The 19117-nt window shown below is 44.6% G+C and overlaps 2 protein-coding genes across 2 annotated transcripts in view; one reads left to right on the top strand and one right to left on the bottom strand.

Moving 5' to 3' along the window:
- gfm1 (G elongation factor, mitochondrial 1) overlaps nucleotides 1-15806 on the top strand; it is a 50117-nt gene extending 34311 nt beyond the window's left edge. The window contains exons 14-18 of the mRNA XM_084335454.1: nucleotides 10451-10613; nucleotides 12559-12703; nucleotides 12840-13000; nucleotides 14749-14802; nucleotides 14975-15806. Of these exons, the coding sequence (XP_084191580.1) occupies nucleotides 10451-10613; nucleotides 12559-12703; nucleotides 12840-13000; nucleotides 14749-14802; nucleotides 14975-15106 (655 nt within the window). The 3' untranslated portion in view covers nucleotides 15107-15806. The remainder of the gene's footprint in view (nucleotides 1-10450; nucleotides 10614-12558; nucleotides 12704-12839; nucleotides 13001-14748; nucleotides 14803-14974) is intronic.
- Nucleotides 1085-17336, bottom strand: lxn (latexin). Its single transcript, XM_084335464.1, has 7 exons — nucleotides 17136-17336; nucleotides 7183-7371; nucleotides 6200-6262; nucleotides 4056-4227; nucleotides 3528-3664; nucleotides 1803-1865; nucleotides 1085-1695 (listed from the first exon to the last, which is right to left on the bottom strand). The coding sequence occupies exons 1-7, from the start codon at nucleotides 17319-17321 to the stop codon at nucleotides 1573-1575; spliced, it is 933 nt and encodes a 310-aa protein (XP_084191590.1). The 5' UTR covers nucleotides 17322-17336; the 3' UTR covers nucleotides 1085-1572.
- Nucleotides 17337-19117: the final 1781 nt, after the last annotated feature.

Here is a 19117-nt window from a genome sequence, read left to right as displayed (position 1 = left end):
ATTCTGCAGGAATCACGCTTTACTGTAATACACAAACACGGTCATTTTTCTGCCTATTTATGAATAGTTTTCAAATAAACGCTACATTATCGATAGTATGTGTGTACTTATGCACGCTATAGAAGCGGGCTGAAAAATCGATCTTATTTCCTGATCAGCTACACACACTCACAGCCACACACACACACATATGGGACACGTTGATATATAGGTGAAAACAGCTCTGATTATCCCAATACTGGTCAAATAGATTCCTTACCTCAGATCAGATGTTCTCCAAAAAGATTATTCCAATTCCTGATCGCCATTCCAAATATCGATCGCGTTTATTGATCCAACGCTGGGTGGTCGAAAGACATATTCCACGCTGTTCTGATGGTGGGCGATGACTGGGATCGTCTCCGGTTACTTGCCTGACAAGTAAAATGTGGAATCTGGACTTTTTTCCCCCCCATGCGTTTCATTCAGTCTAATCCAATGGGGTGCAGTACCATCCGGAGAGACGATAGGGGGCGGTATTTTCCCAATTCGAGTGCCAGTGGTAACGTGAGGCTAGATTGATGAAATATGAATGGAAATCGCTAATTAAAAAGAAAACTGCATTTTGTTTCTGGCACTCAACGGTTGGCATGAAATAACGAATTATGCTGTGGCTGGCACTCAAAGTGTTAAAGGATCCACCAGACGCAGGTCAATGGCCCCTTAAACATATGAAACCCATTTTAGAGATACGTTTGTTCTAGAGATCTGCAGCTGACAACCGGCACAAGTACTCATGACCACACCTTTGCTAACGCTAGGGCCAGCTTAGAGCACCGGCGAGGCGGCGACAGAGTGGTCGTCCGGTAATCTGAAGGTTCCCAGTTTGAATCCCGGTCAGCGTGTCGAAGTGTCCTCGAGCAAGACACTTAAACCCCTAACTGCTCCCGATGAGCAGGTCGGCACCTTGCATGGTCGCCTCCGCCGTCGGTGTGTGAATGGGCGAGGAACAAAATTGTAAAGCGCTTTGGATAAGAGTTATATAAATGCAGTTACAGTATATTCATATTTACATGCAACACAGATCACACCAAAGCATGTGAAGACAGTTTTTAATTGGAGTTTTTAAAATCAGTGTTCCATCAATACAGTATAGTCTTCAGGATTTCATAATATATGCAGTGAATTGGTCTAATTCTAACTAAGTTGTATAGGCTAATGGGCCAGAGGGTGTTCGTATTGTATTGAAGCTACCTGCTGGCGCCCCCTGTTGGTGCCCCCTGCACAGATTTGATTAATAGTCCAACATTTGAATAAATGATAGATGTGTAACAGTATGGTGTTCCTCCAGATGACTCGTAGAGAGCCATGGGTGGTGTAGAGAGGAGGGTGGCCTCAGCCATGGGTGGTGTAGAGAGGAGGGTGGCCTCAGCCATGGGTGATGTAGAGAGGAGGGTGGCCTCAGCCATGGCTGGTGTAGAGAGGAGGGTGGCCTCAGCCATGGGTGGTGTAGAGAGGAGGGTGACCTCAGCCATGGGTGGTGTAGCGAGGAGGGTGGCCTCAGCCATGGGTGGTGTAGCGAGGAGGGTGGCCTCAGCCATGGGCGGTGTTTGGAGGCACTACACAATGATGGCACTTGGGCAGGTTTTCCATCTGCGAGACTTTAACGCCCTCTGCTGGAGACCAGGTGACCTGCAGCTTCCAGTGGACAATCTCCTGCAACGAAAACCCAATGTCTGACGTGAGGATAGCGCTCGCCCACCATGTCAGCTATACTGAATGAGACAAGTTTGTTTATTTTAGTAGCAGGTTATTTTTCTTACCTGGGAAATCATTTCATGCATCAGGACATGGTAGTCGAATCTCAGCTGATCATTCTCAGTCTCCTGTTGACGGATGATTATTATAGAACACGATTCACAAATCAAAACCAAGCTATAATATTATAGAAATATCATAATGTGAATTATACAACTATTTTAAGGTGGACCTTCCCCCCCCCCTTTTTTTTTAAAAAGGTGTCCCTCATATTTGTCTCTCGCCATAAAACCGAGAGCAAGGAACGCATTGAGGTCCACATGGACACTAAAACCTGGCCTAACCAAGGCCTCGATTCTAAAAACACGTGCAATGAGTTGTTGTACCATAGAATGATTATTATGTCAAAACTATCTTGAAAGATTATGTGATAAGATGCATTCTACTGAACTAATTGTATCAGTGGAATGTAGCGCTACACCCCCGTACCCTACCCGGCTGCTACCACTATCTCTCTGAGAATGTTCTATTGGCTCAGCAATATACCCAATTACCTAATATAGACTATTGAGCAACAGTGTATTTAGCCTGTTTTGACTGGTGCTACATTGTGCAACATTGGAATAGGGCTGGGCGCTATAGGAGCACAAATGATATATAGATAGACCTTTCCCAGTATGTCACAATACCTGCATAGGTATGGGAAATCACATGTTACATAACTCGGTCACAATATCTGCTTAGGCAACACATTTGGGTATCAGGAGTCACAATATTTAAAAAAGAAAAATCCCTTCGTACGATAACAGATATATATATATATATATTTTTTTGCCTTTCTACTTTTTCTCCCATCACCCAATTTAGTTGTTATGACAATTCATTCCCCTCCTGGTAGTTGCATTGCCCTACTGTCTGTCTGGGGAGGGTGTAGAGTCGACCATCACACGCCTCCTCCTCTACATGTGGAGTCACCAGCCACTTCTTTTCACCCGACAGCGAGGAGTTTCACTGGGAGAACGTAACGCGTGCGGAGGTTCACGCCATCTCCCCCCCCAGATCCCCTCCCCGCCGAACAGGCGCCCCAACCGGCGAGTAGGAGTCGCTCTTTGCAACGACCAGGACTCATAACCCCACCGGCTTCCCACCCGCGAACACTGCCAGTTGTGTTCGTAGGGACGACTGACCAAGCCGGAGGTACCGCTGACGGCTGGATTCGAACCCAGAGTCTCTGCGGTGGTAGGAGAGTGCTTAGACCTCTACGCTACCCAGTCGCCCAGATAAGACGTTTAATGGTGAATAATTCTGTCTGAATGTACAGTAAATTGCCCCGTGTGCATCAGAGCCTCGAGGCAACGTCTTTAACCCCTTGCTCGCCAGCAATAAGCGATCGCCATAGGGCTGGGCGATATGGCCTAAAAATAAAATCTCTTTCTCTAAAATGTCTTTTTTTCACACCACATCCGATTTTAATCGATTTTTTTCTCTTAAAGACTAGAAACGCCAAGGAAATCATTCAAATAAGCTTTGTTTTTATTTGACACAAAACTTATGAATTTCCCTATTGAGATTGAAGTGCAAACCTAACTTTCACCAATCTTCAAAAAATTATATATAAATAAAAGGTTGCTCTTGATCATCAAACAAGAATGAATTTCCCTATTGGGATTAATAAAGTGCAAATCTAACTTTCACCAAACATCACTTTTTGTAAAATAAAAGGTGACTCTTAATGATTTAAAAAATATATTAATTCAAATGAATCGATCAATCGCCCAGCCCTAACTCACCAGCTGTGTGACGTTGGCCACCTGAGCCATGTTGTACAGAGTGCTCTCATTGGACTCCCGCAGCATGACGAAGCTGGAGGCCACGCCCCCCAGGTGCCAGAAGGGCTTCATGCTGGGGTCGACATGTCCGTGGCTGTCTGTTGATCACAATGTTAACACGTTAAGGAATCCACAGACGACAGCAGGGGATAAACGTGCAGGGAGACAGTGGCTCAGGAGGTAGAGCAGGTCGTCTGGTAATCGGAAGGTTCCCGGGTTTGATTCCCGCAGCGCGTCGAAGTAAAATGGTGCATTTATATAGCAGCTTTTATCCAAAGCGCTTTACAATTTGTTCCTCACAGTCACTCACACACACACCGAGGGCAGAGGCAAACCATGCAAGGTGATCATCGGGAGCAGTTAGGGGGTTAAGTGTCTTGCTCAAGGACACTTCGACACGCTGCCTGGGAATCTAACCTCGGAGCAGCGTTGTGTGTTTTGTGAGTTGAGAGCAGTGAGGCAGTTCAACACTGGGCTCGTTTTACATACCAGGTATATTGTTTCCAGAGAGCAGGTTGTTGCTGCTCTTGTACTGCTGGTACAACGCCTCTTCCTCGGCCGTGGTGTTGACCTTCAGCAGGCCCTCGCAGGAAGCCTGCACCCTGGGTGGTGTACTCTGACCCCCGGGAAACACCACCTCCGCAGAGCACCTCTCTGTAGTCTGGGTGTGTGTTTAATTAAAACAGGGGAGGGGCGAGAGAGAACGAGAAAGGGAGGGGAAAGGATGAGGAATGCATAGAATGGCACCGCTGGGGCGTAGACGCAGGGAGTGGGTAGATACAGTAAACCTCAGTCGGAGACAAACACTGTAACCATGGCAACAGAACAGTGACTGTTTACCTATATTGTCAGTTTTTTTTTTTTAAATGTCCATACTGTACATTCAGAAAAACATGCTCGTTTTTCCCGGCTCCTCAACCGTAGTAGATTTGTAAGACAACAATATATACAAACTATACAATACAAGGTAAACAACAGTGGATAAATACATTTACAAAAAGATTCCATAGTGTAAATAGCAGCCGTGTGTGTGTGTGTAATAAGTGTGCTTGTGTGGTGTGTGTGTGTGTAAGTCACTTAAGGTGCTTTTGTGTGTTTGCTAATGTGATAATTAGAGGCTGTCCATCACCAGCGTTTGCCCGGTGGGTTATTATACGGTGTTGGGGTGTTCTCTGCAGCCGTTAGACCTGTTCTTTCAGGTCTATGATTGATTTGTTCCGTGTAATCCAAAACCCCAGCTCACTCATAGCCACGGTTTGCTTGGAACAAACTCTCTGTGCAGTGCCGCTCTCTCGTGTCATTTAATCCCAAATCATGGAACGGATCAGAGGAAAGATGGACTGTGCTGGTGGTAGCCCAGACATGAGCAAAGCTTAAATCATAAGATTAAAGGGAAGGGGGAAACTAAATTTCACTTCTCTGTATGTTTTGCACATTATGAGAAGCGACAATAGGGAGGCGTAGTGGTTACGTGACGTCATTGCCGTTTTTCGTGTTGCACCCTCTGTCCAACGCAATGTATTTCCCCATTGCCCATTTCTAAATCGTCTCGTTTAAAACCAATAAAGCATGAACATTTGCATGGTGTACCTTTCTGTGCGTATTCATCCACAATCATACCTAAACATGAAAACATTCGCAATTAATCATAAAGAAAATCGAAAGTCAGGGTGTTTGCATCACGGATATGGCTTGGGAGGGCATTCCAGAGGGAGGGGGCAGCAGCAGCAAAGGCCCTGTCGCCCCAGGTCCGGAGCTTGGTCGTGGGAGGTGTTAAGAGGTTGGCATCTGCAGACCTAAGGCGACGGGTGGGCGTGTGATGGTGGAGGTGGTCAGACAGGTAGGGAGGGGCAAGGTTGTTGAGGGCTATATAGTCGGTTTATACTGTATGTATAGTGTATGTACATCGTGTCCCATATGTTACTTATGTTTATAGTGTCCTATGCAGTGATGCCACAGATTACTTGTAAAAATAATCTGATTACTGATTACTCCTTTAAAAATTAATCTAGTTACTTTACTGATTACTTGATTATCAAAGTAACTTAGTTACTTTGAAAGTAACTAGGTTACGAAGTAGTCGTGGTCCCCCCTGCTGGTGCCACAACATTAAGAATGACAGTTTTTTTCTCTCTCTACTAAATCCATTCCGAGACAACAGACTCAGTGCGTACTCCGCAAGTTGTGCGTAACATGAATCTCTCTCTCTCAAGTAGCCAAATTACACTATAAAACGAACTGGATAGTTGATTTAACTTCATGCTGAAGCCATTCTAAAATCAGCTATAAACGTAAACATGTGTGCGAGTGCACGTCCCATCTCCGGTCTAGCTGACTGTACCCCTGGCTCTCTTATCAGCAGCATTATGAGATAGTAACTAAATAGTAACCCACAGCCACTTGGAAAAGTAACTAATCAGATTACTGGCTTGTAAAAAGTAAGTAAGTTGGATTACTATTTACTGAAAAAGTAATCAGATTAGAAACTAGTTACTGGCGTCACTGGTCCTATGTTACTTTATGTTTATATTAGATCTTTTTTATATACACCGTGGGAAGGGGGAAACGAAATGTCACTTCTCTGTAGGTCTTGCACATTATGAGAAGAGACAATAAAGCCGACTTTGACTTACATTGCTGAGGAAGTCCTGCACAGAGAGCTCCAGGCGATACCTCCTCCCGGAGTCTGCCACCTCCTAACAGAGATCAAAACAGCGCTCAGGATTGTAGAGTATACACACTAGATTACATTCAAATGCATCGTCATTATGGGCACTCCAGTAGCACACCACATAGCGCGCTGAGTCGCGAAGCGGTCGCCCCGGGTTCGATTCCCAGACCCGGTGGCTAATATGCCGCATGTCTTCCCCTCCCGTTTCACCCTCTCTCCTCTGTCGGTCCTGCGTGGCCAAAAGGTCCTGCGTTGACCAAAAAAGCTGAAAATGCTATAAATAAAATCTTAATGTATCGTCATTATACAGCAGTATGGTAGTCGTCATACTGGCCAGCAGCGTAACTAGTAAGAGTAGGATATGTACAGATATAGATATAGTATCTACATATATGTAAAAGGACATATATGTGAAACTCCTTGCGACTCCACATGTATCGGAGGAGGCATGTGGTAGTTCTACACCCTCCCCAGGCAGACAGTGGGGCAATGCACGCAACGGCCAGGAAGGGAATTGGCATAACGACTAAATTGGGGTGGGTGAAAAATACAGAAAGCCCAAACATTTTATATAAAAAAAAAAAGTACTATGTGCAGGTAAATACAGACGGGTGTGGATAGATATGCGGTGAGAATAAATATATATATATATGGTATATACAGCATTATTGTAGATGCTGTCATACAGAACTATGGGTTATATGCAGGTGTATAAGTAAGTATATAGAGGGGTTATAGCTGAGTACAGGTATGGACAGGGTAATAGAAGAAAGACAAATACAGGCAAGACAATTAAAGATACATATTATGTATATGCAGTAAATATAAAATTTTTAACCCTTTCACTACCACACTACAGAAGGTTAACCCTTGCACTACCACACTACAGACGCGGTAGTCTTATCATATATAATATCTAGTTGGATACTAAAAAGGTCCACCGACCTCTGCGTTGGCGCTGTGGACGCTGTGAAGGCCGAGCCACCTGTAGGGGGAGCCGTAGAGCGTGTTGAGGTAGTGCTGCACCACCTTGGCCGCCCGCTGGGCAGGGTAGTAGTCTGGGTTCAGGTCTCCGGTCGCCATCACATGCTCTTCAGCAGCCTCCTCCACCACCACCACAGCAGCAGCCTCTTCCTGGGGAATCGAGTTCAAGTCGAGTTTTATTCGTCACATATAAAAAGGTACATTATAGTGAAATGCTTGGTTCTGTATGAGCCTCCTGAGATTGTGCTTCATACAGTAAAAGAGTCAAAAGAATAAAGACCAAACGCTATACAAAATATACAATATACAAACTAAAGTACAAAAATGAGGTAGAGATGTAGTGCAAATCCTTTAGTAATAATTTAAATATATAAAATATGGTGTAGTATTAAAGTGTCTAAGTGAATGTTAACGGTGAGTGTTTAAAAGTGAGTGTATGCATGTGGATGTGTGTGCAGTGAATGTAGAATGGGTGGTTTAGTGTTACATAGTCATTGCTGTATTTATTACTAGGATTTTATCTCCTTTACTTCCTGGTCAACAGCCATTGGTGGTTACTATGTATTCCTATCCTATACTATGGATTCCTCCCGGTTCGATTCCCGCCCCTCTCCTAATGAGCTAGTTGGCTCATTAGGCTGGTTGAATGTGAGGCATAAGTTGTAAAGCTCTTTGGATAAAAGAGTTATATAAATGCGCCATTTACTATGTAGACTTGAAGCAAGCCCCATATCTCAACTTGGGCTATGGTGACTGGTTTTGTACCATGTTAACAGCATAATACTATTGATTATGTATGTCAATGAATATGATTTTATCTATTACAACCTTAATGAACATTGTTCATAGATTAGTTGGTCCCCCACTAATCGACACTGGCTCAGGAGGTAGAGCGGTCGTCTGGTAATCGGAAGGTTCCCGGTTTGATTCCCGCTCCTCCCAGCAGCGTGTCAAAGTGTCCTTGAGCAAAACACTTAACCCCTAACTGCTCCCGATGAGCAGGTTGGCACCTTGCATGGTCGCCTCTTGTCATCGGTGTGTGAATGTGAGGAAAAAATTGTAAAGTGCTTTGGATAAAAGGTGCTATATAAATGCACCATTTACCTTTTTTTTTTTTTTTTCCACAGTTCCTAGAATAAATACTTCCCAAGGATGCTAGCGTTCTATAGATATGACTTGGTAGGTAGAAGTCAGAAGATTGAAGGTGTTTTAAAAGCAAAGAATAGAGAAGAGGTTCCAAAAGACGGAATGAATGAGGGAGTGTGAGGACGTGAGAGCAGCACCCAGGAGGCTAGAGAGAGAAGGACCTTGACCCCAAACAGCCTGTGTGGGCACACTGGGCAGGGTGGAGACTTATTGTCATAATATCTCTGTCCTGGCTTTGAGATAAGGAATGGCTTTTCACAGCAGCAAAGTACAGCTAGATGTATAGTGGAAAGAGAAAAGAGGAAGTCTAGGAGCGTTTTCCAAGAAGAAGTGTAACGTTGTGTGAAGTGGTGTGTGGCTGAGAATGTGAAGGATAGTTAGAAGTAAGGGAGGAGGGTCTTGCCTGTGAAGGGAAGGTCGAGACTCTGTTTGGCAGACAGTTGTTGGATCTGTTAAGATGTCCCGGGGCAGTTGCTGCAATGTGTGAAGAGGAATTACTTCCCGCTTCCTCCTACCCAAGAGTTCCTTCTGTTTTAAGGACGGCCCCCTTCTTAAAGAGACAGGCCTCGCCTGTGTCCATTTGCATGTAGTCTTTTACCAACGCACTTGCAGTTTTCCGCGATCCGATTGGCCACTGACGTTTCTCTCGGCGCCAATCGCGTGACGCCTAGTTCTATCACTGGTTAAGCTTGGCGACTCTTTCGAAGTTGGTTAAGGTTAGAGTTGGTCTTAGAGCAGGGCGATAGACCACCAGCCCTGATTCCAAACTCTAACCTTAACCAACTTCGAAAGAGTCGCCAAGCTTAACCAGTGATGGAACTAGGCGTTAGCTAGCAGGCCGTTAGAGGCAGAAATAGGCGTAACACGATTGGCGCTGAGAGAAACGTCAGTGGCCAATCAGATCGCGGAACCCGAACGCGGAAACTGCAAGTGTGTTGGTAAAAGACTACACGCGTCCCATTCACTGTAGGTCAGCGGTTCTCAAACGACGGGTCGCGACCCAAAGTGTAGGTTGTAGAACGAGTCCTCTCTATAACATGCAGTGGATGATAACTGGTCATAAAATAAATAGTGTCTGGCAGTTTGATGTTTTAGTGAAATCGGATGACCTTTGACTCTTTTACTCAGTCAAAATTGTCTTTCACTACCACACTACAGAAGGTTAACCTTTCACTACCACACTACAGAAGGTTAACCTTTCACCTCCACACTACAGAAGGTTAACCTTTCACTACCACACTACAGAAGGTTAACCTTTCACTACCACACTACAGAAGGTTACCCCTTTCACTACCACACTACAGAAGGTTAACCCTTTCACTACCACACCACAGAAGGTTAACCTTTCACTACCACACTACAGAAGGTTAACCGTTCACTACCACACTACAGAAGGTTAACCTTTCACTACCACACTACAGAAGGTTAACCTTTCACTGCCACACTACAGAAGGTTAACCTTTCACTACCACACTACAGAAGGTTAACCTTTCACTACCACACTACAGAAGGTTAACCTTTCACTACCACACTACAGACGGTTAACCCTTTCGCTACCACACTACATTAGGTTAACCCTTTCACTACCACACTACAGAAGGTTAACCTTTCACTACCACACTACAGAAGGTTAACCTTTCACTACCACACCACAGAAGGTTAACCTTTCACTACCACACTACAGAAGGTTAACCTTTCACTACAGAAGGTTAACCTTTCACTACCACACTACAGAAGGTTAACCCGTTCACTACCACACTACAGAAGGTTAACCCTTTCACTACCACACAACAGAAGGTTAACCCTTTCACTACCACACTACAGAAGGTTAACCCTTTCACTACCACACTACAGAAGGTTAACCCTTTCACTACAGAAGGTTAAAAGAAAATACACAGAATATGCGTGGATATCGTGGTCGTGTAGCTCAGTGGGTAGAGCACGGCACCGACACTACAAGGGTTAGGGGTTCGATTCCCATCGGGGCCACCCTTGCTAAATGTACTTGTTGGTACCGGACGTACGGCGGTTTAGAGACTAATTGTTCCGTCAAATGTCACATTATTGTCCCGTTGTCTTTCAGTTTCGACTTCACCCACAAGAAGCAGTCCGGCGGCTCTGGGCAGTACGGTAAAGTGATCGGAACGGTGGAGCCCCTGGACTCTGGAGAATCAACCAAGCTGGAGTTTGAAGACCAGACGATCGGAACCAACGTCCCCAAGCAGTTCGTACCAGCTGTAGAGAAGGTGGGTGATGTCACTCAGTCTGATCACTGAGACACAGTCAGGGTGGGTGATGTCAGTCTGATCTAGGGATGGGCAATTAATCGAAATAAAATCGCGATTCATAGACCTATGCAATCTCATTTCAAAATTATGACGATTTCTTTATTACATTTTTTTTTACTTATAATAAAATAACTTATTTTTTTAATAAAAGTTTACTTAATTTTTTAAATGATGATTCTGAGTTGAGTTATTTTGTATGTTACAAGAGACTTTTAAGTTTAAGTCGAGCACTTTCATATACGGTATGTTATGTTTAAGTTTAAGTCAAGCACTTTGATATGTTATGTCGTCTGTTTAAGAGAGTGCAATAAATGATTTTATTGAAAAAATAAGAATTGTGTGAGAATTGTGATCTCAATTCTTAGAGTAAAATCGTGATTCACATTTGAGCAAGAATCGCCCAGCCCTAGTCTGATCCCTGAGACAGTCAGAGTCGGTGATGTCCGTCTGGTCACTGAGATACAGTCAGAGTGGGTGATGATGTCCGTCTGATCACTGAGATACAGTCAGAGTGGGTGATGTCAGTCTGGTCACTGAGATACAGTCAGAGTGGGTGATGTCCCGTCTGGTCACTGAGATACAGTCAGAGTGGGTGATGATGTCCGTCTGGTCACTGAGATACAGTCAGAGTGGGTGATGTCCGTCTGGTCACTGAGATACAGTCAGAGTGGGTGATGTCAGTCTGGTCACTGAGATACAGTCAGAGTGGGTGATGTCCCGTCTGGTCACTGAGATACAGTCAGAGTGGGTGATGATGTCCGTCTGGTCACTGAGATACAGTCAGAGTGGGTGATGTCAGTCTGATCACTGAGATACAGTCAGAGTGGGTGATGTCCGTCTGGTCACTGAGATACAGTCAGAGTGGGTGATGTCAGTCTGGTCACTGAGATACAGTCAGAGTGGGTGATGTCCCGTCTGGTCACTGAGATACAGTCAGAGTGGGTGATGATGTCCGTCTGGTCACTGAGATACAGTCAGAGTGGGTGATGTCCGTCTGGTCACTGAGATACAGTCAGAGTGGGTGATGTCCGTCTGGTCACTGAGACGATCTCACACACACACACACACACACACACCTTAAGTGACTTAAACACCACACATATTCCACGCACACACTGCTGCTACTTACACTGTAGAATAACTTATTTATTTTATCCGCCGTTTTTTTTTTTTTTTTTTTTTTGTAAAAATGAAAACATATACCTTGTATTGTATAGATGGACATAATTGTGTATTATGTTTACAAATCTACTATGGTTGAGGAGCCGGGAAAAACAAGCACCTCATGTTTTTCTGGTACATTTAAAAAAAAAAGCTGCGACGATAAAATAATCTGAATCTGAAGACCCAGTACACAAATATTCCGTGACGATCTAACTGACGATCTAAGGGATGTTTCGGAAGATATTTCTTCAGGTATTACGATACATAGAACAGATATGAGAAATGCGCATGTTTCATGTCTTCCACATGGGAATGGACTGTCCTGAGGTATATAAAAAGTCACTTTAAGGAAAGAACAGATGTGGCTCTTGTATAATATAGTTTAGATACATTTGTCTAGCACAGTCTCTGGAGCGTAACAGAAAGAAGCATTTTGTATAAAAGTATTCTGTACTTCTGTATGACAACTAATAAAGAAACTTGAACTTAAGTATAATGACAGTTAAAATTGTATAGTAGTGTACATAGGAACCAGTGCCCTCTCAGGTATTTAGCATGTCTATTTTATCATGCACATCTTATGTCTTACCTGTTTTTTTTTCCTATGTCTATTTTATTATTGTATTATTGCACACATTATTGCATGACCACCCGCATTTCACCGTATGCCCTGGTATGTTTGTGACAAATAAACCTCTCGATTCTCCCCATTCCCGTCTCTCTCCTCGACCCCGTGCAGGGATTCAGGGAAGCCTGTGAGAAAGGTCCTCTGAGCGGACACAAGATCTCCGGCGTCAAGTTCATATTGGAAGACGGAGCGAACCACCTGGTCGACTCCAACGAGTTGTCTTTCATCCGTGCGGGAGAGGGAGCTATGAAGCAAAGTGAGAGTCGGCTCGACGAAAAACGGCTTAACCGCTTATCTTTTTGTTTGTCGTTGTATTATGTTAAGTGTGTCGTTCCTTTATTCTTCTCGGAGCTTGCGATGTTCACATGCTTTCCATCCTTGTTGCCCTGTAGCCATGGAGAAGTCCAACGTCGCCATCCTGGAGCCCATCATGTCGGTGGAAATCGTGGCACCGAACGAGTTTCAAGGAACAGTCATCGCTGGCGTCAACCGTCGCCATGGCGTCATCTCGGGGCAGGACGGGGCGGAGGGATACTTCACGTTATATGCTGATGTGAGTCGAGTTTGTAATGTTCACATACTCTCTCTTCCCCCCCCCCCTACAGTGGGGCTACAGTGGCTCAGGAGGCAGAGCGCTCGTCTGGTAATCGGAAGGTTCCCGATTTCGATTCTCGCTTCTCCCGGGCAGCGTGTCGAAGTGTCTTTTTTTGTTGTTGTCAATTTCTTTATTGTAGTAAAGTTGGCATGTACAATTATTCCTTTACATGTGTCTCCGCATCCAGCCTCTCAGTACCTACCTCATAGGGTAAGAGTAAAAAGCAGAGATATTGCACTGTCATCAAGGCCCCTCCCTTGTCGAAGTGTCCTTGAGCAAGACACTTAACCCCTAAATGCTCCCGATGAGCAGGTTGGCACCTTGCATGGTCGCCTCCGCCGTCTGTGTGTGAATGTGAGGAACAAAATTGTAAAGCTCTTTGGATAAAAGCTGCTTGTAACTGAGGGGTACAATTCCCTGACTGTATTGAGAGTATGGTATTATTAAACCACTACTTAGTTATGTACTTTAATTACTGGCCATACAGTACACGGTATATCTGGTGAACACCCACACAAGAATACAACAATGACACCTAAAGTTCTATTTGGAGGGATTTATTATTATAGCAGCAACGATAGGTTACAGAATGAGAATTATGAATTGCGCTTATAAGGCGAAGAACACTTAAGTAGGTCAAGAGCGTAAGTCCATGAGCATAATAAGATGGGTATAACTGACGCCACCTGTAGCATAAGAATTACATAAGGCACACTCGTAGTCAGCTGGAGACACTGGGGGGTTCCCTCCGGTTGTAAGCCAGCAGGGTAGAAGAATGTTCGGGAGCAAAGTCTGGATCAACGAGGAATAAAGAAGCTCCAGCTACGGGAGGCGGTACATATACTCCCCTCGATCGGCAGACAAAAGCAGCAGCTATAATCCAGTATGCGCGACAGCATGGATGAAAGCCAGCCAGCCTCGGGTCCTAGAGGCGGGCTCGAGGGTGCTCCTCACAGGGTAGATCCCACACAGCAGTGGGGTAGACGGTTCTCTGCTCCAGCAGCCACAGTACCAAAGCAATATAATCCAGCCGGAAAAGGCTCTGCATTCGCCGGTGTAGATTCTCCTGTGCACTATACTTCACATTAACTAGGTCGAACTTGACGTTATTTCACTAAACTCTGACACTTTTACTATCCTATTCGCACATGTTATAAGTGCTCTATTTAGACGCAAAGTTGCTCACTTCACTTGGTCGTTGACTCGTGGTGAAGGCTTTAACTTTGGGATAAGACGATACGTTACTTTGAACGAATGATGAACTGAATGAACTGAACTGCTGCTGTTTCCACCTGCGCCGTATTTATACGTAAGGTGAATAATCTAGTGCCAACCTCAGTTCTGTCTCGTATTACTGCGCAAACCTGGACATGTTGAGACATGCCTTGGCGGTGGCTTTGAACTCGTCGTTGGGGGTATGGTCGTTGGCGCCTAGGGGTCGCTGTCCAATAGGAGAACGAATATTATGGTCTGGCTTGTACCTAGGTAAAGGGATATTCCGTGTATATATACAAAGAATATACAAGGGATATCAAACGATATACAAATATTATACAAGGAATATCAAGCAATAAATATATATATTCGGTTTAATCTGACCCTTTGTAACACTGCTACATATATAAACGCAGCTATTTACCATATCCAGTACAATACAGCAATACTGCCCCCCGATATAATATCTTCCTTTGTTTTTCTCCTCCTAGATTCCACTGAATGACATGTTCGGTTACTCCACAGAGTTACGTTCCTCTACAGAAGTAAGTCAAAGCTGAAACTATAGTCCAGTATAGTCCGTTTACTCTTTTCGCAGAAGGGTATTCGAATTCTGGAGACTTCCAGGGTTGAGAACTAACAGGTTTTCTCTCGTTCTATCTGTGTGCGTGGTATCTGTCTGTGTGTGTGTGTGTGTGTGTGCGCGTGTGTGTGCAGGGGAAAGGAGAGTACACCATGGAGTACAGCAGATACCAGGCCTGCCTGCCTGCCACCCAAGATGACCTCATCCACAAATACTTGGAGGCTACGGGCCAGTTACCTGACAAGAAGAACAAGTGGAAGAACTGAGGACAGACCGGCCGCACACACACACACTGGACGTTTGCTCGGCCATCGCCCTCATATTAGGGATGGGCACCTTTCACATTTGAACCGGTACCGGTACCTGTGAATCGATACCGGTACCTTTTTTCTGTACTTTAGTCTCAAGAAATTTAATTTACCAGTCGTAAAAAAAAATTGAAACTTCAAATAACTACAATTTCGACAGTTTTCAGCTTGTCATTGCTCCGACTGCTTTGTTGTTGAATCAAGTCAAATCCTAGGTAAGCATATATTGTGCGTGTGAACGTTGACATGAAGATTTTTTTCTTTCCCCCCCCCCCCGGTATATCACTTGATTCGATACTCGGTAGTACCGACGTGTTTCGGTTCGGTACCTCAAAAGTACAGAATTCGGTACCCATCCCTACCTCATATCCACTCTCACATTCTCCCTCTCATAAATCATGGCCTGAGGACGATGTTTTACTTTGTAAACATTCAAAAACAGTCAGAATTTGGAACTCGTTTGCATTGTAAATGTTTATTAGTTTCTTGGTTTACACACATTCTTGTCCCTCATTGCCCCAACTGTTAACCATGGAAACATGTCGTATTTATTACTAGGATTAATGTGTCAGCGTCCTTTAACATGGTGGTTACTATGAAGACTTGAGGCAAGCCCCGTGTTTCAACTTGAGCTATAGTGACTGGTTTTGTACTATGTACAGCATAATGTTATTGATTATGTAAGTCAATAAATACGATTTATCTATTACAATACTTTATGAACATGGTATTTCTTTTCACCGTTCTAGGATAAATACTTCCCTAGTATGCTAGCGTTCTATAGATCTGACTTGGAGGGAGAGAAGTCAGAAGGTGTCCGTTTTAAAAACAGATTCACAAAAGAACAAATAATGGATGGAGTTGACCCAAGTCCACTGTTGCTGTTCTAGATGTTCAGGATTTATTTATTTAAACTCTAAAGGCAACTGAGGTTTCCCTCGTTCAGTCACGTTGAGTGTACATACAGAGTTAAGCAAAGAAAAAGGAGATCTGGAGATCAAGGTTTTAAACTCTGCAACAGAGGGGAGAACCTCGAGCTTTTTTTTTTTTTAAACTTTGACCAGTCAGCTGGTTCTTTTAGCGTTTATCGCTTTTTCATCGCATTCATACTTGGTCAAGTTCGACCGACAGAAGCAGGCTGAAAGGGTTCAGATGGGGGGGAAGACACTCTGGGAAAGGCACGGCTGCCGTCCGGGATTCGAACACGCTCAGCCCCAGATCCGTGACGAGCACGGTTGTCCACGGCGCTGAAATAGCACTCGCGGTACGTGGTGAGCTACTGGAGCTCCCCAGAACCTCGAGCTTTAAGGACTGTTGGAGTTCATTCCATGAGCTAGATGGGCATCATAGCAAAATGCAGATTTACCCTGTTCAGAGAAAACTCAGGGGACCTTAAGGACCAGCCAGTCACTAGGACGGGTTCCATAGGTTCTAAAATCCCATTCCAATAATGTAGTATAAGGAGGTAGCTTACCAATAATGATGTAGTATAAGGAGGTAGCTTACCAATGTAGTATAAGGAGGTAGCTTACCAATAATGATGTAGTATAAGGAGGTAGCTTACCAATAAGGGCCTTAAAGGAAAACTAGGATAGCTTTCTACTGAACGCACAGAGAGGAAACTGGTATCCATCTTCTTGTCTCTCTCTGGAGAAGACGGTAAGCTAATTTCCCAAAATGTTGGAGTTTTCCTTTAAAGATGAACAAATCAGAGGAATAACACTGACCTATGGACAGCAACACACCACCAGCCAGCAGAGAATGTTATGTTTTGATGTTTTGACAAATTGCTTGTATTGCCACCCATACTTGCAAATGTTTTATTGCACTTGTGGTAACGTGCGTTGTCGGCATTGACTTTCGTAAAGTGTGCCCAGACTTTCGTTTTGTTCTCTCCGCCATGATAATAATAATAATGAGCGCAGAGCTCCACCACCAGCCAGCAGAGCTAGCCCCCCCCCCCCCCCCCCCCCCCTCCCTCACTCACCTCTTCAGAGACCTGCGTGTTCTCCACCATCTGTGGCACGCTGTTGGGATGTTGGGCCGTCACGTCCACAGATCCTGGCCTCACGGTCACAGCAGGGCTCCCGTGGACGGCGGTCAGCACGGCCAAGGCGACGAGGAGGGCGATCCTCAAACACATGGTCGACTCGGTCCGGAAAACTAGAGGCATGGGGCAAAAACAAGGCCGGAGATGGAGGAGAGAGAGAGAGGAGCTCGGGAGGCTTTTTTGAGGGGAATGCGAACCAGGAATGATCCTCCTTCCCAGAGTGTTGGTTATGCAAGAGAGGCTGAGGAATGGAGGGAGGGAGAGAGAGATAAGAGGTTGTCCAGATCCAGCTGTCGTCTTGGCAACCCACTAGTTCTGTAAAGTAGGAAGAAGAAGTGTTGCACAATCTTTTATTTAGATGATGTTTTGGCCCTCAGGTCTTCTCTTCGAGATCAACAATGATGGTAGGACGGGAGGCACTGGTAGGTTATGTAGGTCACACCCTAGTAGCACAGCTGGTGGTGATTAATACAATCACGTTCCACCATTATGGTGAGAAAAACAATCAGGCCTTGAGTGAATCGAAACTCTTAAAGGAACGACAATCATCTTTCTCCAGAGTCGGACAAGAAGATGGATGCCAGTTTCTTCTCCGTGTGAATGAATGAAAACTTTATTTAACAGATTGCAGAATGGGTACAATACAGTACGGCTCAATACACACAATTGTTAAGGGGATGCAGACCAGAGAAAGACGTTTGTCTTGTTTACATCAGGGTCCCCCATAGTGACATTTATGACATACACAACATACATGACATTTATGGCATAGGGACATACATGACATACAGGTATTTAGTACTGTTACATTTGTGACATATACGATATTCAGATATACAGTACTGTTACCCATAGGTCCTGACAGAGTATATACATATGATGGGGAGGGGACTGTACATTAGGAGGGGGTGGGAGAGAAATATACATATGGTGGGGAGAGAATATATACATACAGTGGGGAGGAGACTGTACATTTGGAGGGGGTGGGTGGGAGGGAGAGAAATATACATACGGCGGGGAGAGAATATATACATGCGGTGGGGAGGAGACTGTCTATTAGGAGGGGGTGGGGGGGTTTGGACAGAAAAAAATCTAATCTACGAATTCCAATCTGGCTTCAGAACATCCCACTCCACTGACTCATGCCTTCTCTATTTGAACGACCACATCAAACATGCTGGACCTACAAAAGGCCTTCGACACTGTCAATCACACCATTCTGATTGACAAGCTAAAAGCAATTGGTTTTGATAGTCTATCAGTGAGCTGGATACAATCCTACCTGGAGGGGAGAGAACAGATGGTGGAGGTAAACAGTACCCTATCCCCCCCCCTCACAGTGAGCTGTGGTGTTCCACAAGGAAGCATACTAGGACCGCTACTATTCCTAATTTATGCAAATGACATGTCGTCAGCTTGTGACTGCAACTTGTTCCTGTTTGCGGACGACTCAGCCCTGCTGATCTCTGACGAGAACAAGTTACAGGTTGAAAAAGCCCTCAGCTCGGAACTAGGCAAAATCTGCATATGGCTCGCCGACAACAAACTATCATTACACATGGGCAAAACAGAGTCCATTCTCTTCGGTTCAAATAACAAACTCAGCAAGACAGACGGCTTCTCGGTTACAGTGGGTGACAATATTGTCACAAGGAAAGATGAAATTACCTACCTGGGTTCCATCCTAGAGGCTATAATCTTTCCTGTGACAAAATGGCATCCAATGTAATAAAAAAAGTCAACAAATGAACTCGATTCTTGTACCGGATCTCCTCCCTGGTAAGCAAGAATACCCTGAAGACTCTGGCAGGAGCACTCATTCAAGGGTACTACGACTATGCTTGCACCTCATGGTACCAAAGCACCTCAAAGGCACTAAAAAACAAATTACAAACATCTCAAAACAAGCTAGTCAGACT

The sequence above is a fragment of the Notolepis coatsorum genome (assembly GCF_963971535.1).
Source record: "Notolepis coatsorum genome assembly, chromosome: 1".
NCBI lineage: Eukaryota > Metazoa > Chordata > Actinopteri > Aulopiformes > Paralepididae > Notolepis > Notolepis coatsorum.
Note: the sequence above shows the minus strand (reverse complement) of the source record. Positions and strands in the feature narration are given on the sequence as shown.